General features: G+C 29.0%; 2 protein-coding genes and 1 long non-coding RNA gene across 4 annotated transcripts; all 3 read right to left on the reverse strand.

The window, feature by feature from the left end:
* Positions 1-1,469: 1,469 nt before the first annotated feature.
* On the reverse strand, positions 1,470-7,754 carry LOC112708432 (palmitoyl-acyl carrier protein thioesterase, chloroplastic). Its single transcript, XM_025760589.2, has 7 exons — positions 7,613-7,754; positions 6,810-7,117; positions 5,843-5,976; positions 4,239-4,352; positions 3,050-3,221; positions 2,890-2,958; positions 1,470-2,313 (listed from the first exon to the last, which is right to left on the reverse strand). Exons 2-7 carry the CDS (start codon positions 7,107-7,109, stop codon positions 2,038-2,040), a joined length of 1,065 nt encoding a protein of 354 aa, XP_025616374.1. The 5' UTR covers positions 7,110-7,117; positions 7,613-7,754; the 3' UTR covers positions 1,470-2,037.
* An 11,945-nt stretch (positions 7,755-19,699) lies between these two features.
* Positions 19,700-23,123, reverse strand: LOC112782006 (probable zinc transporter 8). The gene is made up of 3 exons (XM_025824569.2): positions 21,939-23,123; positions 21,484-21,633; positions 19,700-20,241 (listed from the first exon to the last, which is right to left on the reverse strand). The coding sequence occupies exons 1-3, from the start codon at positions 22,599-22,601 to the stop codon at positions 19,936-19,938; spliced, it is 1,119 nt and encodes a 372-aa protein (XP_025680354.1). The 5' UTR covers positions 22,602-23,123; the 3' UTR covers positions 19,700-19,935.
* Positions 23,124-24,389: 1,266 nt separating this feature from the next.
* LOC112708498 (uncharacterized) lies at positions 24,390-27,864 on the reverse strand. Of its 2 annotated transcripts, none has more exons than XR_003156359.2 (4): positions 27,484-27,864; positions 27,213-27,311; positions 26,765-26,918; positions 24,390-24,853 (listed from the first exon to the last, which is right to left on the reverse strand). It is a non-coding gene; the product is annotated as an uncharacterized lncRNA (long non-coding RNA). The 2 variants fall into 2 exon arrangements; XR_003811372.2 differs by lacking the exon at positions 24,390-24,853 and adding an exon at positions 25,820-26,221.
* Positions 27,865-27,905: the final 41 nt, after the last annotated feature.

A 27,905-nucleotide genomic window follows, 5' to 3' on the forward strand; every position in this document is an offset into this window, starting at 1 on the left:
GCAAGAATCTCTCGATACTTCTGCTCATACTGCTCCTGCTGCTGGTGAAGCTTCTATGTTAGCTTTTGGACTTCCTCCCTCAAGTCCATAACTTCTGGGGATCAGTAGGACTGGTGGCAGAAGCAAAGGTAGAGGAAGCCTCCAACTGGGAGGAGCGGAGGCCATTGGCGAAGAACGAGTCAAACCCAAAGCGACGATTTTTGTGGGGCTCGGAGGCGATCTCGCGCCAAATCCTGTCAGGATCCACGACTAAGGTCTCCGAGTCGGTTTCGTCGGCTACACTGGGTGGGTGAGATTGCTAGGTCACGGCCTCCAATCTCTGCTGATATAAATTCTGGGTCTCACACATTAGTTGTGATTAGAATAATAGTTAAATAAACGAACTTATTAAAACCTAATAAAACTAAAATTTATGATTAATTTAAACTCACATAATGAGTTGTCGACCGCTCGTCAGCAAATCGTTCCTTGTTTGCTTTTAAAGTAGGCGAAAACTTAAAAATATTTACCAGTATGGTTTTACGATCCAACGACATAGATTATAAATTCATATATGAATCAAATAGTTTTTTTGGTTAATTCTTTAGTGTTTATAAGTTTTGTGTCAAAATTGTCAAACTTACTTTTTATAGTAAATTTTAAATATTTAAAAATATTTATTTTTATATTTTTTAAATTAAATATTAACTTTTATTTTTTTTTAATAAATTTGATAAATATACATAGCATAGACTCTTTTTTGGTGAGATGAATCTTTTTAGATTGATTTGCATGAGACACGTATGAGTTATCTATGATATTTAATTATAGTTGGCTACTTAGCGCGGGTAGCATTTTTGTTTGGCTAACAAAATTTTTTTTATATATTAAAAGTATAGAGAATTATTTTTTAAATAATTAATTAGTTAGTTTTTATTATAAAATTATTATTTTTGCTATTTAATTTTGGAGAATTTAGAGTTTAAGAATATAATTTAGGATATAAAATTTATGATTTAAAATTTAAAATAAAAAAATTAATTGATATTAACTAAAAAAATTAGTTCTCTAATTAAACTCAACAAAATTTACAGTTAAGAATTGTACTTAAGATAGTATTTGAAAGAGAAATAGAAACTGAAATAATTTTTAATATTGTATTTAGTGTAAAGTGAGAGATAGAGAATGAAATAAGAATGAAATTTTAATTTAATTTGCACAAATGATAAAATTAGAATTAATTAATTGAAATGAGGTATTTTAGGTATAAAATATTATTAAATTTTTAGTCTCTATCTCCAAAAATTTTAGTCTTATGTGTCTTCATTTTTTAGAGAATATTAAAATTTTGGAGTCAGAGACTGAAATTCTTTAGTACCAATTTTTGAATTAACAAAAGTGATACTAAATCCTTATTCCAGTACCTCAAAACAAACGATACCTAAACTTCCATAATCGAAGTATCTAAAAGAACTGAGAAAAAAAATTAATGGTTATAAAAGCAATTCGCATTATTATTACTTGTTAGGTAGACAATGATTTTTGTAAACAATACACTATAGAATTGACCCAACAAAGTAAAAAAAAAAAAACATTCCACCCCTCAAATTACCTCCTAAATCTTAACATTAAGATAATCATGTACATACTTAGTGAATTGAACATCCAGTTATTGTTAATTATGCATGAATAAATCAAATCAAAAGAAATAACCATCCAATTAAAAATAATGAACATAATCATTTGCATACCTATTAAATTGAGCATCCGACATATCAATTATTCACATTGTTTAATATTGTCATTGTTTACCGATACTTTTTCAAATTGTTATTACAAAAATGTTCCATAACAAAAAAATTTAGCCAAAATCAATAAAACAAATTATAACTATTTTTTTTGTCTTCCTAACATACATTACCGTTATTATTATTATTATTATTATTATTATTATTATTATTATTATTATTATTATTATTATTATTATTATTATTATTATTATTAACCATCAAAGTAACACGCTAGTAACAGAGACACACGCCCCCACATAAATAGAGATTACAAGTCTTTAATGGAAGCTTCTGGAACATGATTAAAAATGTCAAAGTTGTTAGGAGGTTTAGGTCTCCACTGTGTCCTTCCCCTCAAAATCTCAACACCTTCTTCAAATCGAAGCATATGATTGCACTCAATACTATTATTACTATTATTATTATTATTGTCACTACAAACTTCAGCTAGAGATTGTAACTTACTGTCTCTGTTACACTCCCTCTTGAATTTCAAACTCATGGCAGATAACTCATAATTCATCAAGATTGATTGTGGAATACTCTGCATATTTCAAATTGAAAGCAAAGACCATGTTGTATCAAACTAAATAATAAAGCCAAATCAGAACAAAATGCATATCCTAAAAGTACGAATAAATATAGAAAATTAATTTTTAATTAGTTAAAATTAATTATTTTTCTGTAAAACTATTTTTTAACTTAAATTTTTTAAAATAAAATTATTTTTTAAAAAATAGTTGATACTTGATATTAATTAAAAAAGATTTAATTATTCTATTGGTCCCTATAGTTTCGTGAAATTTTCAATTAGGTCCTTATACTTTTTTTTCTTTTTAATTGAGTCTCTACACTAAATTTTTTTTCAATTAAGTCATTCTTAGTAGTAATTGGCTTAATTTTATAGGGACCCAATTAAAAAAAAATTGGTAAAAAGAAAAAAAAGTGTAGAGACCCAATTAAAAAAAAATTTGGTGCAAGGACTCAATTAAAAAAAAAGTATAGGGACCTAATTGAAAATTTCGCAAAACTATAGGGATCAATAGAGTAATTAAACCATTAAAAAATTAGTTCTTTACTTGAATTCTAGAAATATATATTAGAAAAAAAAATTAATTACCTCTAAAATCCAACTAACATACTTCGCATTATTGACATGAAAATTTATATCTAGATCACTCCATCTTGGCTGAAAATTAACATGCACACATTACATGATATAAATGTAAGAAATTAATCAATATTAAACAATTATTTATAAGAAAAGAAAACATGCATACCTTTAAACCAGTACAAATATAATCTGCTGTGGTGTCATCAAGTTTAGGTATTTTTTTGTCATCACCTTTTATAATAATTCTGGAATTTATAAGATAGGACTCAAATTCTCTTCTGACTTCTTCCGGTATTTTAGATAATCTTCTTGTTAATTTGTTCATCAAGACAGAAACACTGCATAGACAGTATCAGAATCCAAATCCAAATCAATTGATTATAAGTTTTCTAACAAGTTGTACCAAGGTGGTTTGCATTGAAACGTACACAAGCTAAAGAAACATGCATGAAGTCGCATAACACAGTAATTGAGAAAAATTATTTTTCTAAATAGTTCCGGTTAATTAACTAAGTTATCTAACAATTCCAAATAAGTTACCAAGTATTGATTATTTGAACAAATTAAATAATTGCATTTAGTGATTATTTCTAAATCAAACTGTTGCCTTTAATTTAATTATCTAGCCAAATGAATAACTCATTTTTAAACACTCCTTATTTAGCAAAGAGTATTGCATTTTTTATTAATGAAATAAATCTTAAGTTTTATTTATTATATTTTATATTAATGATTCAGATTTAAGGTTTAAGATTTAGAGTTTAGAATTTAAAATTTAAAATTTAGAAATTAATATTTAACATTTAGGGTGTTTAATTAATTTGGTAATTTTTCTTTTTTTATACTAATTGCAAGTTAATTTTCAAGTAAGATTTGAGTAGCGTCCAAAAATGATAAAGTATGAGAGTTTATACAACAATTTTTTTTAAACATCTCTACTATTCTTGAAAAAAAGAATAGATACTCTTAAAGTGTAAAAAAGAAATATAATAATTTTTTTTTGAAATTTCGACATAAAGTTTTTATCGGATTTTAGTCTTTTACATTAAATATTGGTGTAAATTACTATTTATAAAACAATTTTCGTATAATACTATTCACTCATACATGTATAATCTTATTTATCTTTATATATACACTTATGCCATAATGTCAATCTATACGACACTATTTATAAATATAATTTTTCATCAATTTTTTTTTCTGTCAAAGTTGATTTTCGACAAGAAATAAAAGAAATAATGTCATATTTCCTTATTTTTTCTACCAACAAGAAGATCAATTTTTTTTTAGGTTTGACGTTGATTGTTGGAAAGTGAGAAAGAAAATGTTTTAAAAGCAATTGATTTATATACCTTGAGGCTCTATTCAACATTTGATTTGTTTTGAAATCTCGCACAATCCAATTGAAGCGCACAGCATTCATTCCTGCAGTAGATAACCAAGTCTGCACTTCCACTACATCATCCCTATAATACAAATATATATTCTGCCCTTTATATTCATGAAACATAAGGAAGATTGCAAGAATTTGTTTTTCGGATAATACGTCAAAAACAAATTAAAAGAAATTAAATGAGAAAATATGACAACAACAAAATTAAATTCCATAAGGCTTAATATACAGGGAGAGAATATATAGTACAAGACTTTTATAATTACTTAAGAAAGCAATATATTATTATTATTATTTAATTTGTCCAAAAATATCAAGTGAACAAGTCATTTTTATATTTACGTTTAACCAAGTCTTTTTTTTTTTTGAATAATGTGACAAATAAATTCTTGAAGATTTATATTTTAGATAGATTATTTTTTTTAAAAAAAGTACCAATAAAATCATCTAAGATAACAGATGTGGATACACTATCTTCAAATTAACTCTTATGATTAGGGTAAAATGTCTGAATTTGAACTAATTTGTCTACGCTTAAAAAACTTTATTGATACTTTTTTTTCTTTAATGACTAATATGTCTAAAATGTAAATTCTAAGGGATTTATTTATCACTTTATTTACTCATTTTTTTTTTCATGCATCTCCTCTTTAATTTGTTTTTCAATTGTTTTTTTATTGTGCCAATAAACTATTAAACCAACTATAGTTAAACTTAGTTATCAAAATAACTTAATCATATAGTATCATCTTAATTTGTCAACATAGCTAAAAAATAAAATTAGTAAATAGATTTATTGTTCACATAGTAATATGATTACAGGATCCGCTAGGGAGATAATGAACTATTTGTACAATGGTTATTGAGTTATACTATTTAGAATAAGAGTACAAGGGATAATAAACATCTTCTCAAAAAATTAGTTTAATTTTTGGGTTCACCAAGGATCGAACTCTTGACCTTTTAGATCTAACGCTTTAATACCATGTCATAATACCACTCATCCCAAAAACTTCAGCTGATGGGAAAAATATAACACTAATAATTATATCTCTAATACTCCATAAACCTCCATTATACACATTGTATAAATATTTCATTGGCTCCTCATACTTTCCCTTTTTGTATATATGGCATAAACTAATTGGAGAGAGTAAATCCTTTTATTTTATTCTTAGAGCATCTAATAATAAATGACACAAAAATTTGTTATGAATAAATAGAGTATAGGGGTATTAGTGTAAAATAGTGAGTTAGTTAGTTTGTTGCACTGTGTAATAGAATTGGTTGTTCTGATATTTTGTTAGCATAGTGCTGCACTCTTGTAAATCAACTCTAATATACTTTCAATTCAATATACTTTATTGTTTTTGGAATCATTCTCAGTCTTCTCTTAATCCCTTCATGAATGTATAGGAATTTTGTTTCATAGTCAAATATCAATCGATCTCCTATAAACCACTCAACCAAATCCAGTGAAATATATATGTTATAGAATCATCATTATTCATTGCAAATTAAAGATCAATATGATTAAAATTATAAATATATAGGAAGACTTACCATTTAGGATAACGATAAGTCGAAACCTGCATTTCACTATACACCCATACTAAGTTCCTTTTGATCATTTCTTTCGTAGAACCAGCTACATCATCGTGGACCCCAAGTGTCTTACAGTGATAAGTTATAGAGTGCTATGAAACAAATAATAGAGCGAAATGAGATAACAATATTATTCTATGTTACGGTATACATGTCGTAAATGATAAAAGGTTAGTTAAGTTAGTTATATTTAAGGAAGTTATAAGTTTGTTAGTAGATTCTGTTCTATCTCTTAGCTAAATATATAGCATATGCATCTTCTAAATTTTGGATTTTCATTCTAAAGAATAAAGTGTGATCTCTCACGCTTAAATATTTTTTTCTTATGTTTTCTCTTTTTCCTACCTATGAAATAAATGGTGAGAGATCACACTTTACTCTTTAAAGTAAAATTCAAAATTTAAAGGATCTAAATCTAAATAATATATATATAGAAGAGCAGAGGAAGGTGTATGTACTGAATCAATAATCCAATACACACATTGAATCACATTGCTCTCTCAATTGTTCTCTCTCTTTTTTTCTCTTTTTCTCTTCTTCTACCTTGTTTCTAGCATACCTATTATCGTACAATAAATAAAAAATTTAAGATGAATTTGAATTTTAAGTATTGCACAGTAATAATATCTTCAAGTTCTTTGTACGAATTATTGCTTTGTGGGATCATTTTAATGGACATCATCATATTTCTCAGTCATACTTTGTGTATTTTCATGTTGTTACCTAAATCTTGAAACATGATTAATTCACATTTTATTTTGTCAAAATTTCAAGTTAATTAACATATATATATATATATATATATATATATATATATATAAACAGTCTAGCATTGAGATAATGTCTGTTAACTTTATTAACCATGTCTTAATTTGTTTTCAGAGCTCATGTGTATGATTAAGAATGATGATGTTTAAGGACAAACCTGAAAATAGTTCATCAAAGTCTCAATAGATGCTATTCCATTAGCATCAACTTCATATGCTCTGATAGCAAAGTTTTGACGAATAGAAGATGTGCTAAGAACTCTGGAAAACTTATCATCGCTATTATAATTTTGGGAATTCGCCTTAATTTGTAAGCCACCACAACAAGCACGCTTCATTCCAAACCCTTGTCCTAGGTTAGGGCCACATTTGATGCCTTTCTTTGTACCATAGTTTTGTGATGGTAACATAACATTGTGAAGTGAACACGCTGAAGCAGCAGTAATCAGTGGTACCATAATGATTTCTACAAACATATGTACGTATTAAAGCATGTAAAACAAAAGAATAGTTAAGAAAAAGAGTGCTATAGGCAGCAAGTTTTGTGATTTATAGTCATCAATTAGCCATCATTAATATTTTTAATGGTGTAGAATTATTCACTTTTTTTTGTTGGTTAAATGCTGCCTGACTTCGTAAATTTTCTCATAAAAAGAAAGTTAAGATGGATAATTTTTCAAAGAGAAAATATTGGAGACCAATTTTTAGTTCACTAACATTAAATAATTTTTAGTTCTTAATTATAAAAAATTCTACTTTTTAGAAAAAATTAGAGTTTATAATTTAGTATTTAGGATTAAAAGTTTATAATTTAGAGATTAAAATTTAAAATATAAATAAAATAATTATAAAAATTCTATTTTTTAAAAAATTCAATTAATAATGAATTCATGATCTGTTGAACAGAGACTGGGTGTTTCATTTTAACTTAATTGTGAAGGAAGCCAATTCCATTGCAGACCTTTTAGCTAGACAGAACGTAGAGATGCTGAGTACTTAGAATCGCTGCAACCTTAGAATTCTCTTCTTGAAGCTATTAGTAGTGAAGCAGAAACCTGTTGAGGCTTGAGTTTTTTTTTTTTTCTCCTTTTTGTTTATTTTACTGTTTATTTGGATACCAAAAAAATGCTATATATAAGAGAAAAATCATTGTTATATATGTTTAGGTAAGTACCGTGTATCTTATTAGGTAATGGTTGGCACCACGGATGTGAAGTATAATGGAAAGGGTGGTTCAGAAACAACGTAAAACAGATTATTTAATGCTATCGTTCGACTACGGTCAATAAGTCTATAAGTCGTTTGGTTGTAGAATTGATGGGTAGGTTTAGATCTATAAATTAAGTCGATCGATAATTCTCTGGAATCTAGATGTCGACTAATATCAATGCTTCGAATCTTTAAATAATTTGGAGTCAAACCATGTATGGGTTACTAGGGATCCCACTAGTTTAAGTGCTATGTGGGCTAATGCCTCCATTTTTTTTTAACAAGATGGACTTAATGAGGTGTCAAGCCTTCGGAGTGTGCACTATAAAAAAATTCACTTAGTACCGTACGAATAAAATTTGCTAGTAAATTTATTACAGTCAAAGTTTGCATCGAAAACAATCCAATAATAAATATATCGCTAGTAATTATTTATTGTCAAATTTATTCTTCCAATAATAATTTGGGGTGAAATTAACGGCAGATTTTAATATAAAGATGACAAAAATTTCTTGATAATTAGTAATTACCATCCAATAATTTCCGAACTTTGGCGCTAAGTGATATGATTTCGCGCTACGTTACCGTTGAATAGTTTTCTTTTTTTTTTTTCTAAATTTAATAGACTCCGATATCAATTTTCAATAATTAATAGTCAAATTTCAATTAATAAAAATCAAGTAGTAATTTATCTAAAAACAATGATTTATGGACTATGTTACGTGTATACTAGAATCAGCCATCCATATAAAATATATGCCAGAATATAAATATATGTTGAAAATAAATTAAATCACATATATATTTATACACAGTTGGTGGTTAACTTTAGTGACTGATTTTGGTGTACAAATAGTATTTTTGATGATTTATATATATTGCAAAATATCAAGTATGCAGAATAAAAACACAGAAGAATAAAATGCTGTCAAATAAATCAAAACAAAACCCTAATGACTACTGGTCCTGATAGTAGTCATCGTCATCGTCTCCCTGGTCCTGCTAAGGTGGCAGTCTAGGTGGTGGTGTCGGTGCCTGTCCTAGGTCCTGTGGAGAGGAAGAGGAGCCCCCTCCAGCAACACCGCTGCATGTGCTCATAGTGTGTCGCCATTTATCCTTGCATCTGTTGAATATGCTTTAGCTCCGGCCTGAGCTTTTCTTTTAGGAATTCTGTCTTTGCATCGCGAGCATCCATCACTTCTATCCGTGCAAGAATTTCGTTATACCTCTCTTTAGACTGATACAACTGTTGAGCCTGGTTATGAAAGCTCTGGGTGAGGACAAGAACCTGCTCCCGCAAATCAACAACCTCAGAATTGGCAGGACTGGTGGCTGAGACGGACAAAGCCCTCAAGGTGGAGGTGCGGAGGTTGTCGGTGAAAAATAACCCCAACCGGTAGACACGATTCATGTATGACTCAGTTGCGGTCTCGTACCACATTGTATCAGGATCAAGTACAGAAACAGCGGAGTTGTTGCCATCCTCCCACTCTATTGAGATTGTTGGGTCGTGGCCTCCGACCTTTGTGTGTAAGATTCTTACGTATCACGTTATATACAAAAGTGATTATAACGACAATTAATTGAAACACATCGTTATATGTTCTGATTCAAAACATGACGTTTTCTCACGTAATAATCCTGAGACTGATGACTAGCAAATTTCTCCTTATCCTCTTTCAAGATGTGAGTATACTTGAAGGTTTTCGCCATCATTGTCTTGCAATCCAACAACCTAGACTGCACATATTGAAGAGATATATTAAATCAATTGATAATTACATTATATGTCAAAGAAAAAACTAATTTAACATACTAAAACAAGTTACATACCATCCTAATATTTATCTTTATAAAAGTCGCTGACCCGCCAATATATTTGAATGACTTGGCAAATTTTCTGTTGGCCATATTTGTGGCTCGGTGATGACCTAAACCCCTCATTAGTCTCCCAATAGAAATAGAAGACCTTCTTAATGTTCGGACGGAGCCACTAAGTAAGGTGGTTGCACCTCTTACGTACGTTCTTAAGCATCTGTTGAAGTTACCTCCAATGGTCGAATATCTTCTTAATCATGTCATCATGAGTTTTCTCTCATATAAATTTTTCCTGCACAAGAAAACATTTAGCACCAGTTAATCAAAATTAAATACATAATTAAACAAAATAAAGATATAAACTAACTAAAGTTTGATTATGTAGAGTTTTTACCACCCAACAGGGATCTTTTTGTAGCTCAGCCATGGATTGTCGTACATCAGCTTAATGACGTTGTTATACTCTTGTCTCTTGTGTACATGCATTGTTATTTGGTGCAAACCTATTATTGAAAAACTTAAGATTAATAAATACAAATGTTATTTAAGAACTTCAAAATAAATTTCATTTAAAACCAATTAAAATAGTACTCGTGCTATCAAACCATCAGGCCAAATCGTCATCCGTACGACCAGTGGCGATGCTGGGGCATCTAGCTAGGATCCCTGAGAGGATTTCAACACTGCGGTGTCTCTCATTGAAGGTGGCATCATTAAAGTAGTGGTCTGCTGAATGGGTGGAGGAGGTGGAAGAGTCCATTCTCGTGAAGTAGTAGGACAACTGCCTAGAGGAGGGATGGCGTGGCAGGACCCACGTAGTTAGGATTAGGGACCATGATAAAAGGTTGATCCTGTAACGACTTAGAGGAAGCCGAGGTAAAAGGTGAGGACTAAGAAGTCCCATAGGAGCCAGTAGTTGCCCTACCTCTACCCTAACCACGAGGCTGTCTCGTGACATCCCTACTTGTCGTCATGCCTACCTGAAACAATGTAATTATATCATAAGCTAATTAAAGTTTAATAAAGAAATATATAAGATAGAACTAAGTCTAGCGTGCATTGTAATTATATAGTCTTACTAATTAAATTTAAACATATAACAAGCTAGTTAAACTATATTTATGTTAACCTTATTCGGATTCATCATCTTTTTTCTCTGGTTCATCCTCCTCTTCCTCTGGTTCTTCTTCTTTCTCTTATTCTTCTTCTTCTTGAATATCGTTGTCATCTACTCGTAGTGTCTCGTTATCTATCATAAAGTCAATGATGTCATCATCCATAATATTCGACCTAAGGGTGATCAAATCACCAGTATCAACCACAATCTTCGAGAGAGTTGGGTCATCAATTTGAAAAGGTTCTTGACCTTCCATTCCTTCAGACTTGATGCGACCTCTTGACTTAATCTTAACTACAACCACCCAAAGGGTGATTCACTTATCAAAAGACTCTTGGGCATAATTTGACTTATACTTAATACTCATCATTCTAACACATGAAGACAATTTCGAGTGAACGCACCCCTCAAGTAAAGGTTTCGTGGCAGATTCTAACAGATGATGAAATCACTTTACCTCCAGATTAGGCTCTTATTCAGCATCTTTCATATCATTAACACCAATTGTATTAAAAATCAATATTTTTTGTTATTATTTAGATCGACTTTAATCCATTTATATCTCATTTAAATTTTAAATTAATAACTTCACTACTATTAACGTTTATTTGTATTGAATTTATTAAATTAGATTAATAACTTCCTCACTACAATTAACTTTCTCATTATTCGTAGGTAGTTTTAAATCACTAATTTTATAGTCATACTACACATCCATGTAATTATATATCCAAGTTCATCCAAGTTGGCCCAATACCAAAATAAATCCAATACCATTAAATGAAACGTAAAATACATGCGCCCAACACACACGAAACTACTCTTGCCTAACGCTTCTTCTCTCCTTCTTCTTCTTCGCTTCTCCCCGCGCTTCTTCTCACGCTCGTTTACGCACGGAGCATCTTCTTCTTCTTCGCCTTTTTTTTCGCGTTCCTCCTCCTCCTCATTCTCCTCCTTCTTTTTCGCGTTCCTTCTTTTTCACATGTTTTCTCCTTATCGTCATTCTTTTGTTGTTGTTGCTGTTGTATTTTTTGTCTTTTCCTCCTTCTTTTGGTGAAGAAGCAGTAGAAGGTGAGGAGAAAAAGTTTTGAATTGTGTAGAACATAAATGAACCAAAATATTATTATAGTAAAACAATTGTATAGTACTAAATGAATGGAACATTATCCATTATATAAATTCAAATTCGAACATCTTTTTGCATAATGAACCGAACACGTACTCATGGTGAAACAATTGTATAGTACTGAGTGAACGCAACATAATCCATTATATAAAATCAAATTCAAACAGCTTTCTGCATAATGAACCGAACACAGTACTCATTGTGAAACAATTGTATAGTACTGAGTGAACGAAACATAATCCATTATATAAAATCAAATTCAAACAACTTTCTGCATAATGAACCGAACACGTACTCATGGTGAAACAATTGTACAGTACTGAGTAAACGAAACATAATACATTATATAAAATCAAATTCAAATAGCTTTCTGCATAATGAACCGAACACAGTACTCATGGTGAAACAATTGTATAGTACTGAGTGAACGAAACATAATCTATTATATAAAATCAAATCCAAACAGCTTTCTGCATAATGAATCGAACACAGTACTCATGGTGAAACAATTGTATAGTACTGAGTGAACGAAACATAATCTATTATATAAAATCAAATTCAAACAGCCCTGCCTACAATTTACAGATTATCAATTCAATTTAATTCAATACACCTCCGTCCATTCAATTCAAATTCAGTTCAATTCAAATTAGTAATTGCATTCCATTCAATTCGATTCAAAATTGAATAATCCAAACTTCGTCAGTTTGATTCTTTAAGAAGAATAATCCAAATTGCTCTCATTCAATTAATTTGAAGTTGAGTTATTCATTGTTTCGATTAAAAAGTGCAGATCGAAGAAGAAGACGTGAGCAAAAAAAAAGTTTATGTTGCAGCAGAAAGTTTACGTTGTGCAAAACTTTAGATTGCAGCACGTTATATGTAGTGCATGTATGACAAACGAGTGAGTGAAAAAGAAAGCACGTCTGGCTAATATTTTTTACATGAATGTAGAGTATTATTGCTGTTAATTTCTTTCCGTTGTTTTGCAGTTGATTTGTAATTAATTTTTTAAAAATCTGCCATTAATTTTGCCGTTAATTTGCAGTTGATTTATTTTTCAAATTTTAAACATATATAACTAATTTTTCTTTTGTTATGTAATATATAATTAATAATATATGTTTAGTTATATATGTTAAGTCATATATTATTCTTGATTTACAATAATTTAAACATTTATTTAGGAATAAATAGTAAAAAGTAAAAACGTAACTTTAGTTTCTTTTATTATATATTATATATATATAAAATATATTTTGATAAATAAAATATTTAAAATATTTATTTAAAAATCCAGTTTTCTTTTGTCTCTCATTTTTGTTTATTTTATTGTCTATTTGGATATCCAAAAAAAATGCTGTATGATATATATATATATATATATATATATATATATATATATATATATATATGAGAAATGTTATTTTAATAACTACAAATAAATTTACAAATAATAACTGGGGAACGAATTACTCAAATCAGCATCCTTATTAGTTATTGAATAGTATTAACAAAATTCTAAAATAACTTAGATATTTTACCTTTTACTATAAGTTTTTAAGCTATGTTTAATTGTTGAAATAGTACTTGTATTATATTATATAAGAGAACAATCATCGAAAGCTATTATATATATGTTTAGGTAAGTGCCGTGTAATTCAGGTCATGGTTGGCACTTGGCACCATGGATGTGAAGTTTAATGGAAAAGGAAGTTCGGAAACAACGTAAAACAGATTATTTAATGCTATGTCTAATTCTTATGAGGATGTGTTTGGAATCAGAAATTATTTTTGTGTAAAGTGACAAGGTATATCTAAAATGAGTATAATATATAATGATGTGTTTATTGGATGTATTATATTTGTATAGATTATTAGATTTTATTAAATAAAAATTAAAAATTAATATAAAAAATTATTAATAGACTTTAATAAATACAAAATATTTTAGTATATAAATAAATATTTTAAATGACAATACTTTAATATAATACTTTAATAATAATAAAATTTTTTATTCTTAAATAACTAAATATAAAACATATAAATATAAAATATATGAATATTTTTTATTCATTAAAATTATTATGTAAGAAATTTTTATAATATTAAAAAAATATTTTAAATTATAACATAAAAATATAAAATAATTAAAATTTTATCTTTTATTATTTGATAAATAATTAGATTATTATATTTAAAATTTATTTATTAACTATTTTTGTTAAAAATTATTATATAATATAATTTTTATCAAAATATTTTAAAATATAATTTATTTAAAATATTATATATAATACATGGAGATATTAAATTTTTTATTTTTTTATTTTTTTAAAAAATAGAATAAATAATATAATTCTAAATACATGCCTATCACATGATATATTTACTTATATTAATTTTCAAATGAACAAAATTAGTTTAGATTTGAACAAGTAATAAAAAAGAGTCAATCATCAACAAAAACACATCGAATTTATTTTTGGATTCAAATGAACCTCAAATAAACTAATAAATAAGTCAAAATTATTTAATGATAGCACCATAGAAAATCAGAACTAATAAAAATTTTAGCAAAATATTAGTGTTATTAGTGATGACAATAACAAAAGAAAAAATAACAAAAAAGGAAAAGAAAAAGAAGAAGAAGAAGACGCAGTATATGAAAAGAATTTATGTGTGCGAATTTAAAAGAAGAAGTAATGGCAACCAAACGTACACGTAAATTTAAAATACTTGGATGGACTTAATTAGAATTATGACTAAAATTTTATTATTTTTTAATTCTCCAAAGTTAGCACAAAATACACATTAACGCATTTCTAAACATAAATATTTTTTCATATGGTCCAACTGAGGCCCATAGGTAAAAAAATGAAAACTTATAAAAAAAAGTTGTCTAGTTCTTTAAATAACTATGTCTGTGTACAAAAAGAAAACTATTTGTATACCACACAAGCATTAATTCCACATTTGCATAAGCCCCAATCTGTTAGCTTTTTTCTTGTATAAATTAGCCAACAAAAATATTTTATATATGCACGAACAAAAATCTATTTACCTGGCCAAGTGAAAGGCCCGCCTTACAACAATAAAAATGTATACGGAGGGTGTGGGTGTGTTGTATATTTAGAATTGGGGTTATCAAATCTATTGGGGTATCTAGTATTGAGAGTTGTCCAATCTATCGACAAAAAAAAGGCAACAATGCAATTACAAAAGAGGCCCGCTATATTTTGTTAGTTATTTCAAAAAAATAACCATCTGAAATCCTCCAATACTTTCTTCTTTTTCAACCGGTGGTCACCCCACCTTCATCAATAATCATCTCATTTCACCGTCGCTACTTGGTTTGTCAGCCACTCACCCTTAATAAAAATAACCATCCACTTAAGGATAAAAATAATTATCCGCATACCTAATGAATTGAACATCTAACAATTTTAATTATATATAACTAAACTCAATCCAATCAAAATAATCATCTACATAAAAATAAAATAACCATCCGCATACCTACTAAAATTACCATCCTAAATTGACCATTAAAATAGAAGAAGATGAATAAACAGAAGAAACTATTATTGTGGTGAAACATAATTTTGAAGGACTAGTCATGACAAAAGCGGCACTGTTGTGAAGCATAGGGCTCAAATCATGAAAGAAGCTAACCATGCTTGGATCCAAAGAAGAAGAGCATGGTGGTATCATCAGTGAGAAGAGACTTGAAGGAATGGGAAAAAGTGAAGGCGCATATGAGGAAGTGAGGACGGTATCTCCAATAGTGACTGGTGACCATGGTGTTAGTGTACCGGCGAGACTTTATGAGAAAGGCATAGAATGCTGACAAACGGTATTGAGAGAGAGAAGTGAGAGAGGGAGGTAATTTATTTGTTTCCAAAATCGACAGTAATTCTAATTCTAATATATGATTTAAATTTCAAATTGAAAACTATTCAAAATTAATTAGTTACTTATAATTTAAAATTAATTAATTGTTTATCAAATATTTTAAATTTATGTATTGTACAATACTTCTATTATTGTCTCCTCATACTTTTCCATTACAAAAATACATGTTGTATCTGATTCCAGGTTACAAAGTAAACCTCGTTCAGTGAACTTATCAGTCTTTAGAATACAGTGACGGACCTAAAAAATTTTAATAATAAAATAAAAATATATTAAAATAAATTTTATTAAATAGTAATATTTATATTATGTAATAAAAAATTAAAAATATAAAATTAAAAAAATTAGTGCACAATTTAAAAAAAAACTTTTTATTATAAATAATTTCTAAAAGATATTTCTTTTGCTATATTCTAAAATTTAAACTCAAAATCTTGGTTAAATTATAAACAACTTATTATTTCATGTTCTCAATTAACTCCATTTTTATTATTTTTACATATTTAATAAATAAAAAAATTAATCAATAGGCATGTTAAATTTATTAATATACTAGTATTTAAATTTTGAAGTTTGAATTATATTTAAGTACCAAAAGATTTAACTATATGAATTATCCCCCACTCAATTAAAAAGTTTACTTATTCATTATAATATTTATAAAAAAATATTTTTTTAAACAAAAATAACGATACAAATAAAACTGTTTTAAAGTTAAAATATATAATATTAATTAATAGATAGATAAATAAATAATGTTCTTTCTTATATCAAATAATTTTTTAAGACGAAGAAAGACATTGATAATTTTATGTGTATTTAAAAAATTAAATTTTTACTTTGGTAATTAATTAATTATTTAATTTTAAAAAATACCTTATCACTAGTTATTAATTTTTTTTATTGAGTTGATTCATTTATTTCTAATTTTAATACTAAATCAAATTTTACAAGATAAATACTGTTACATGTTAAGTTTAACTAAATAAAATATTTTTTAAAGATAAATTTTAAAAAAATCATCTATAATTTATTAGAGGGCAAAAACAACATCATAATAAAAATAAATATATATAGATATATATAATTTTTAGTTTTCCTGCTGCAGCACTTGCCTTCAACTTTCTTGTTGCAGTTGGCATATCTTCATCGACAAAAAGTTTGTTTATTTGTTTTACTTTACTCTCTTATCATAGAAATTATAACTTATTCTTTTATATGTTAATTAATCTTTTATTTTATTTTGATTCTATCTAAGTGCTATGAACTGTGCAGTTCAAGTTCTCAATACTTCTCTCACTGATTCACTATGTAGTGAGTTGGTTTTTAATGGCGGTGTCGAATGCACTAAGTTTGCTCCCTGCATCTCCTTCCTCAAAATCCATTCACATGTCTTTTTTTGTTTATACTTGGCTTTGTTATGTCTCTATCTGGCCTTGCTAATGTCAGCTTGAAGTAGAATAGGTAAACCAACTATGTATCATTTGTTCTATTTTTTATTTATTTATTTGTTTGTTCTTTATGTTTTGTTTAAGTTACTCTTAATTATTTTTTGTCCCTGCTATCTTTCTTTGTGTTCAGCATTAGTTTTTATCAGATGGCAAAAATTGCAGTAATATCTTCAATAATTGTGGCAGAATGTGCATTATACAGGAACAATATTTTTTGTCCTAAGGTAACTGCATTGCCACTCACATTGGTTCTACCTCTGCATTTGACATAAATAGGAGAGTATTTTGTGATTTTCTTCAAGATATTTAACCCATATTAATATATGGTCCAATAGTTATGCTTCTTATTTATAAAACTTTAACAGTATGTGGATATTATAACGAAGACTTTATAATCGTCTTTATGTAAAAATATTTTTTTTTTTACCTTTAGACGATGGATTGTATGGTCAAATTTGATATTTATAAAAAGTGTTGTTTTTGTTTAAAATTTGGCTAAATAAATAAGTCACACTTTTAAACAAAACATCTTTATAAAAAGATATTTTTGCCATTTTCATTTGAGTAGTTGGCTTAAAAGTATAGTAGTTGAGTAAGTTAACTACTTTTAGTTGTCAGTTGTCCAATAAGGAATCAGAGCTGGTTTCTTGATGACCGATGGTGCTTTATGGCTCCGTTTGGTAACAAAGACACAAAAGAGTTGACGCAGACACAAAGACATAACAATACATAGACATAAACATACACAATTTTTTTAAGGTGGGTACTCCCATGAAGATATTATAATTGTCTTCATGTGATGATTTTTCTTTTTGACCCTTAGATGATGGAGTGTAGGGTTAGATTTTGATATGTTATAAAAGTGTTGTTTTTATTTGAAGTGTGGCCAAATCAATAAATCACACTTTTATACAAAGCATCTTCATAAAAAGATGTTTTTTGCATCTTCATTTGAGTAGCTCCCTTTTTTTAATTGTGTTTGGTAATAATATACACAACAATACGCTAAATTTCTATTCATATCAAATACCAAATTTATCCTTATCAAAAACACCACTACCACCACCATCCTCAACATCTACAACCACCATCATCATCAATACGACTATCATCATCTATAATTAATAAAAAATTTTGAAATAAATTTCTTAACAATAACTATTGTCTATCTCAAAAAAATTGACAGAGAGGAGCAACTAGTAATCACAGTAACAATCAACCAAAATTAAAAAAATCAAGAGAATGAGAGATGGGGTGACCGCAATAGAATGGGAGAAGAAGGCAATGACGGTTGCAAGTTGTTGGAAGGCGATGGCAGTTGTGAAACGGAGGAAGACGAGTAGCAAGAGCGTTTCTGTGTTGCAAGGTGTGAGGTGCTGGGCCACGAGGGGTGGATGACAATGGCGTTGAGGTGCTGGGTCACGAGGGTGGACGATGACGGCTCTGCGACGGCGCGGTGACTTGCTACTCGTGAGGGATGTTGCGACTGTTTAGTGGTGGGTGACAGATCTTAAAGAGTGGCTAAGAATGGCGGCAGAGGGAGGAGTGATTGAGGGAAGATAATAGAGGCAGAAGAAGATGGAGGAGGGAAGAGGGAAGACGGAAGAGAAGAGAAGAAGAAACGTGATTAGGGTTTAGGGTTAAAATTGGAATTTAAAAAAAAAAATTAGTGTCTTGTGTTTATGTCTTAGTGTCCCAACTTATAAGTAGTACACAAATTTTGTGTATTCATATCCATCTATGTCATTCTATGTCTATTAAATTTTTGTGTCTTACTAAACTAAACGGAAGACGTGTACCTATATGTTAGGACTCTTGGTGGGATTACATGTCTATATTGTGGGCTCTTAGATGAATCAATGTGGTGATTGATTATAATGTAGGTTATCCCTTTTTATATTGCACAACGAGAATTATGTTTGTTGTTGCCTTTATTTTTTGTTTGAAAAATTTTTGAGATTTGTGGTTAGTATTATGTAATGTAAGTAGAAGTATATTATGCTGATATAACTATCTCTTTATTTGGCTTGAAATTGTATGTCTTATGTTGCATATTTGTTTTAAAACTTTAGTATACCATGATATATAATGTTTAACTATAGAGATAAATATAAACTAAATTCATTCTATGGTAAAGTGGATATACTATGAGGCATAAATTCAAGTGGAAACACTAAGTCAAAGTTACTATATCACTTATTATTGATAGATGTGTACTTTATTTAGTTTTAGTTTTTTTCAACTTGGTTGGATCTTGACCAAGAGAATTTCTAGGCTACACTGTTACTTTTTTGAGTAACTATTTAATCAGAAGGAAGAAAAGGTGATCTCTTCAAACATTTAGAGTTTGTCTTGTTGTAAGTTTGACTAAAATAAAAATTTACTATGATTTTTATCCTTAAAACCAAATTTAAAGAAAGCCAATGATACTTTGATTGGATGGCAATCCACAAGTGACCAAACACTTTGACATAAAATCTTGAGTTCGAGCATGGAGCTAACATCTATTAGGTCTTTCTAAACTAGATCTCAGGGGCTTGAAAAACTAACCAAGGCATGCATGTGAGAAAAAAAAAAAAAAAAGTAAAAAGCAATCCCACCCTAAAAATTCTACTTTATTCTTTCTTACAACATTTCTTTTTTCTCTATGCCCATATTGCCATGACTGACATTCCTCCTGCTCCCAGCATAACAAAAAGATATGCACACATTTGAAGTTTCACTTTACTTTGAAGTTTTGAGCCCATAAAATCAGTGGCCAATAACTCTACCAATGCCATGTAATTGAGAAGCCCTGCAGACACAGCATTCAAAACACCTTCAACTATGAGTGAGGTTGGACTTGTTTCACTATACACCTTCGACAAAGCTATCCCCAATGCAATTCCAAATGGAGTTGTCACCGAAAAGAAGAAGGCCATAGTGCCCTTTATCATCATCCCATATTCTGCCTGTTACCAAAAAAGATGTTGGAAAAGAAATATATATTCGTTAAATGGGTATCTATTTATATATTAAATCATTCTTAGTTACATTTTTTTTTTCACATAAAGTTGAATATCACTAGTGAGCAAATCATAATTTTGATCCCAAATAATTTAATATTTGACAAAATAATCTTCAAAAGAAAGAAACAAAATTGAACTTGGAAAAATTGTCTCAATTTAAAAAAATATAGTAGTTTTTTATAATGGGCAAACAACTTACATTTTTTTTTGTTATAACATGTAGAAATTGTTTAGAAGGTACGTACAGAAAACTTACCTAACATTCAATATTTAGAGTATTTTTTTTAGTATTTATGTTTTTACCAAAAAGATTTCATTCGACTTCTAAAGTTGTTTTTGAGTATGCTTTTTTATTCTTAGTGTATTTTGCAAATTAAGATTATTTTTGGAGGATCAAAATGTTATTTCATTCGTTTAAAAGTCATTTTGTTAAAAAATAAAATTTTCAGAATCCAAAATGGAAAGTTCACTCTACACTTTTAAGATTTTTTCCTTTATTATTCTTTATTCTTTGGATACCATATAACCGACAACAGTATTACCCGACTGTTAAATTACTAGGATTAAACCATTCGAATATAAACATCAATATATTTTATCACTTTCAGAATACTAATTAAGTTATTTTTAGTGTTTTATATTTAATTTTAGAGAACTGTGAAAAATAAAATATGTAATTTGTTTTCATTATTCTCAATTTTTCACTTTTAAAATTGTAAAACTAGAAAATACAATAAATGAAAATAGAGAGACAAAAAAAAAAGATATCATTTTTACAAAATAAACAAACATTGGTGACAATATTTAATATCTTTTTTTTAATTATGCATTTACACAAAGACATGATTGAACTAAGTTATTAAGAAAAGAAATATTGGTAAATATTAAAATTAATGGAATACGTGAAAAAATATTAATATAATTTTGTTAATTTAGATTCAATTTTTTGTAACCTTAAAATTCTTTAATTATTTTCTTAGTTCATGTATATATTTAAAAATAGAAAATTATTGTTGTTAGGAGAATGACTAGGAACTAACTTTTCTAACTATTTCATTAGTTCATTATTAGTAGTTAAGAAAATTTGATTTTAATAAAATTAACTAGTATTAATTTTTAGTGTGGTTAATTTTTTTAACATAAAAAATATAATAAAGATACATATCGGCAATCAACAAATTAAACCTGAAGTATGCAGCCTCCTAAGCCCATTCCCTCAAAGAATTGATGAAAGCAAAGTGCTGCAATGAGAGGCCTAATTGTGCATGGATTATCCGAAGCTCCCATTGACAAACCAATCACCACCGAGTGCACCACAATCCCTAGCTCCAACACCTGCATACGTGTTATATACACACTACTACATCTCACAATTCATACACCAAACAATAAATAATAAACATAATCCACAAGCTCAAAATTCATCACCAACAACAATAATAAAACGAAGATTAGTTGTGCTACATGCATATAACAAAAACACGATAAAATAACAAAATATGATATTGTTTTATTATTGTTATCACGTTTATAATTTTTTCGAAAACTTATTTATCATTCATATTTGTCGGAGTTCTTTTTTGTTAATGGTATAAGCTTTCTACTACTATTTTGGTAGTTTACCAACTAAGATAACTAACCTGAGCAATAACACGATAGCGAAGCAACTGTTCCCCACTCACAACTTTCGTGTTTCCATTTCCGTGTTCAATCTCATCACCGTGAGTGTGACTGTGACTAAGCAATTCCAATTCTTTATTCACTTCATTGCGGCAACCACCATCAACTTCAATGTTCTTCTCGGAAAAATCACCAGTAGTAGTAGAAGAAGAAGCAAGGATTCTCTTCTTAAAGAAACAGTTGGAGAAAGAGTCCACCATGAGGGTGAAAACAGCAGAAAACATGGCGATGAATGTAGTGAATGGGAACTTGTGCCACGGTTTTTCCGGCAAGCAGTCCGACATGAGGTCACTGAATGAGTCCGGCAATACGTGCATGTAACCGGTGGCGAGGATGACACCGGAGGAAAAGGCCTTCACTAGCACAAAAAGGTCACGGTCTGGGTGAATCGCGGGCACAACGCGTGAGAGCATCGGCAGCGATACGCCGATCATGCTCATCACTAGAATTGCAAGTATTGCTATTATCTTATACTTGAGCGCCTCGCTCCGGTTGTGACATGCTCCTTGGTGGTTCGAGGCACATTCCTCGGCTGAGGCAACCGGGCAAGTTGTGATTGCAAGGAAGGAAATAACAATAATAATCTTGTAGAGGAGGTTTGAATTCATTGGTGTAGTAGCCATGATTGTAAGGGAGAGAATGAGAGTTGAGAGAAATTATGAGTTGTTATGGCTGTTTATATAGTGCTTTGGTTTGGCGAAACTTTAGATTGACCAATTTGTGAGTCTAGGTTTAAAAAGTGGGAATTACTCTAATGACTTGATGGAGAAATTGCAACGGGTTAGTGTATCTCTTGTTGTATTGAGACTTTGAGGAGTATTTTGACCAAATTTTTAGGAGTGAGGTTGATTTGTAGGCGTGTGAATAGTAAACACGTTACTTTCTTCACTCTTCTTGACAATGAGTGTGTTTAACACGTTGGAAAAGAAATAGCACGTTTAGACTTCTTAAAAACTTCAACGCAAATGTGATTTTGCTACGTCTATAAGAAATAACAACCATTTTTAGTTTCTGCGTTTTCTTAACGGACTTTTAGCCATGGATATTAAACATTTATTTATCCTTTACTAACTCTATCTTTTATCTATGTTATTGTATTATTTATAGAGTTCTTATTATTTCTATTTATATGAATTCTATTTTTATATTATTTATTATTTTTATTTTTTTGTTAATTATTGGTTTAACATTATACACTTTTATAATTATGATTTTTGTGTATTATATTTGTTATTATCTTTTTATAATATGATTTATTGATCTTATTAGATAAAATAAATTAAACAAAAAATTAACCGTAAATAATAATAATAGTAAAAAATTATAACATACTAAAAAAAATAAAAATATACTACATAAAAAACATCATAAAAACTTTTAGATTTATTTCATTCGCTTCAAAGTAAATATTTATCTTTTATTATTTTTAGTACTCTCTTTTATCATTGTAATTTTCATATACTATGTTTTAGTATAATTTTTTTATAATATATATTATAATTTCATTAACAAAGATAAAATAAATAAAAAATTAATCATAGATAATAATAAAATCATAAACATTAAATTCTAAAATAATATTAAGAATAAGAGTATAATGTAAAAAAATACTAAATTAACATTTTCACGTTAATACTTAAAAAATGTAACATTTGATTATATATATATATATATAATTTATATTTTTTATTTAAAAATATATTTTGTCTATTTTTATATGTTCTTTTTATTTTAGTAAGTAAATATTAATTTTATTATAAAATTTAATTAATAAAATTTATTTAAATATCTAAATTAAAATAATAGAATAATATAAAAAAATTATTTTAGTTGATATCTATTTTTGTAATTTTTGTATCTGGAAGTAATTTTGAATAATATAAGCTAAACAACGTTTATTTTACTATCATCTATTTTGATACAAAAATTGCCAAACATAAATCATTTAACACAAACTTTTTTTTTTATCAAAATCTAGTTTACAAAATCAATTTTATGCAAACTCCCGTCTAATCCAGTATAAAAGTTCAATTGTTTAAAAGTTCAACAATTGTTTAAAAGTTCAACAGATGGATTACTGATTTACCCAGTTAATCCGATCATAATTAAATAAAAATATAAAATTATAAAGATAAAAATAAAATAAAAAATTAAATGCATGTTTTAAAAAAATTAATGATAATCAAATATTAATTCTTAGATATAATTTATAATGCAAAAATAGATAATAAATTAGTCAGTAGTACAAAATACTTTTTCAATTTAAATGAACTGGAGAAAATAGAAGATAACACAATCAATATCAATATGTTTATATATTATGTGTTTTTACTTGTTATGTTTGGTATTCATTTCAATTCATGATTAAAAGGATAAAAAAGAAAATAAAAATTCATTAATGGTTTATTATATATTTAATTTTTATCACATATATTACTCAGAATCAAGATTGCACAGTGGCAACGGAGTGACGCTGCATCCTTGCCAACCCGTGTTCGGACCTCGTTGATAAAAATACACTCAGAACACCAAAACCCATACCTTGAACATAGATCCAGTAGTTCTTCAACTTTTGACAGAGAACTAGAGTTGCTTTCTTACTATCTTTCCGAGCAATACTTTGATCATTTTTAATCAACCCCTTTGAATACAATTTTGTAGCAAGTCCTTAGAACAATTTAACGTTACAATTTTTTTGGTTAAATTGAATAGATTTAAAGTTTGACTTAGTCTCCAGCTTCCACTCCACTAAATAGTAATAATCAATGAAGACCAAATAATAATACCTCTTTGACATGTCAACCTTTTCAGATTTCACATTTACTCTTCTCAAGAGCTTCTCAAATTTTGCTTCAACTTCAGTGGTTCTTCCTCTCTGAAAAATACCTCTAACAAAGTAAGATCAGCACTTAAATACTAGATTTATAAGATGATAAATGACTTCCGTTATCATAGTTATATCAACTAATAAATAAAATGAAATTCAAATACATGAAAAAATTCTAAAATATCTCAGAACAAGTTCCTCTGACTATTAAGATCCTTTATGGCAGAACCCTTGCCACGGGCCTCCACAAAAAGGTTTCTGTATTGATTTATAACCTTCCCTTTCAATCCTTGTGAATATATTAATTGGCCAACCTACATTGCTTCTCACTTCTTTGATCCATGGATGTTCTTATCAAACAAATAAGTAAAAAAAGAAAACAGTTATTTCTTAAAGGTGAACAAGCAAATAAAGGTGAAAGGACTTGGAAGAAGAGAGGGTGAGAAAGAGAGAGAGAGTCAGCACTCAGCAGCTATATAGAAGCTATTAGCTATATAGCTAGTGGTAGAAAAGAAAGATTAGAAAAAGAAAGATTAGGAAAAGAAAGAATTTCACATCTGATGAATGTATATATGTTAGGATACTGATGATGGCTTCAGTAGCTTTCTTGTCCACGTGAAATAAGCTAAACATTCCTTGGGGCCCGGAGACAAAGCTACTACTACTACTACCATTCCACATTTTTATATATCTATCTTAAGCATCAATTAACATACACAGATACATAGCAGAAAACAAGACACATTTCAAGCATATACTTGATTACATGTCTCTCTTTCAGTTTGGGTGATTTCAGCATAGTTATGTTGTACTTTCTCAATTGCTTGAAAATTGAGGGCAAAAGCTAATGAAGATGAAATTAAACCATGCTAGAAATCCATTAGTTAAGAAGAACATGAAAAGAAAAGCATGCTGCAAGAACCTTACAATAATAATTCACTGCTGCAATATTGATATATAACTTACAGAAGCAGTGATAGATATCTATCATCATTATTAATTAGAACAATAATTGAAATAAAGTCTGAGCTACCTTTCAACTTGTTCTGCCTGATGTGCATTGTTTCGGCTCACTTGCCAGTTCATTTTATTAATTTGAAAAACTGTGAGGTTGCAAAAGAAGAACTTAACTATACACAAGAGTAGTCTTCTCCAGTGAAAAGTGAAGAAATAACTGTTAGAGCTAAGTTGGCAAAGGAAGAGGAGGGGGGATATCTACAATTGAAACAATTTATCTAGCAAGACTATATCAAATGAAACATATTTAGAAATCATGTCTCGATCATGTTAAGCAAACAAATAAAGTGGGAATCGATAATGAGGTGTGCAACTGTTGGGTGTTGACTTCACTTGACCATAGATTAGTAACAAGTGTCTCTTGCTGTAGACTTCAAATTCAGGCACCTTCATTCAAGACTTTAATTTGCATAATTCAGTGGACTTTACACTCATCAATCATGACACAGACAACACCTTTAGGAATACTTTTTCTATTCTAAATATATTTGGATTTGATTCTAAAATAAATATTTATTTAAAAATTAGCCAATAGAATTAATTATTTTTTTCATTAATAGTTCTTTTAAACAAAGAATGAAAAACAAAAGAAACAGTTAAATTCTCTTAGTGGCTAAATTGTTCATTCTATTGAATTTTGCATGGACCAAGTTATAGGACTTAAATTTTCTGCAAAAAAGAATTCTTTAAAGTAAGGGTTAAAATCATATATGTATTGAGGAATTAAATTTATGTCTATTTTAAACATATTATTGAAGTCTAAATAGCTATTGGTACCAGCTAATTAAGATTAATGCTTCAACACCATGAGTTCAACGGAAGGCTATTTATCAAAAATAATGCATGGCTCAAATTTTGAATCAAGAGATTGAAGATTGTTGATGAATTTGTTTCTTGAAATCAATAAATCACAAGATAATACAAGATAGTATAAGAACATACCTTGGATCCTTGGAACCTAATTTTTTCGGGCTCTTCACAACATTAGCAAGTCTTGTTTTACTGAATTCGGTTTTGTCAGGAACTTAAAGACTATAATTTCATTAGTGCCTTCCATCCCATCATTAGTATTCTGAAGGGATCCGATGAGAAGTACCTAAGACGACAATGGCTTTTAACTTTAAGCCTTGATCATGAAGAAAGACAAGTTTGGTGAAAACAGAGCCTAATTTAGCAAAATATGCTGTATCATTCACTGAGGATTCACAACCTTATTAACCGAATGCCATGAAAGATATGTATATGAAAAAGATTTAGTTTAGGTTGACATGCTTTATCAGCTTCAGCATAATTACACACAAATGGGCCAATATTGAATATCTGCAGAACAATGTTACAAAACAACATGTGCATAACCCTACAATAAAATATAGAACCATCAATAAAGTACCTGTTTATGTTGTTCAGCTTGCAACCTACCAACTGTGCTTAGAAACCCGTCAACTGCATACTTAGCTCGCTCAATTCCGGCTTCAGCTATCGACATCACCTACATCATTCAAGAAGAACATTAACCAGTTCATGATGCCATCAAGGCACAAAAACATCAAAGGAATCAAGAGAAGAAATAACAAATAGCGCATTCAAAGAAATCTTGTTGAAGCATTTCATCGAACATGTTTAGTATGAACAATACAGTAGAAGAACAATTAAATACTCACTATCAGTGTTCAGTGGAGTTGGAAGAGAAGGAAAAAGTCGCCAAATGGGAAAGTAGGGTTCGCACACATAAAAGAGGGGAAGATAAAAGACGATGCGGGGGACGACGAACAGTGAAAGGCGAGGGCGAACCGCACCGGTGAACAGCGAACGCGAACTGCGACGCAGCGACGGTGAACAGCGAACGCAAACTGCCACGGTGAAGGTTATGGTGTTACTTTCTTGTTTCTCGTCTCTTCTCATCACACCTCAAATGGTAGCAATCAAGGTTTTGGAAGAAATGGAAAGTAAAAGGAAAAGTGGAGAGAGATATAAACTCCATTACTGACAGTCAAAAAATATGTATATATTATAAGTGTCATAATGTTAATTAATGGAAATCCTTAGAATTAGGGCCCCAAATTTAGGTAGCTATATTTGGTGT

Source organism: Arachis hypogaea, chromosome 1, assembly GCF_003086295.3.
Source record: "Arachis hypogaea cultivar Tifrunner chromosome 1, arahy.Tifrunner.gnm2.J5K5, whole genome shotgun sequence".
NCBI lineage: Eukaryota > Viridiplantae > Streptophyta > Magnoliopsida > Fabales > Fabaceae > Arachis > Arachis hypogaea.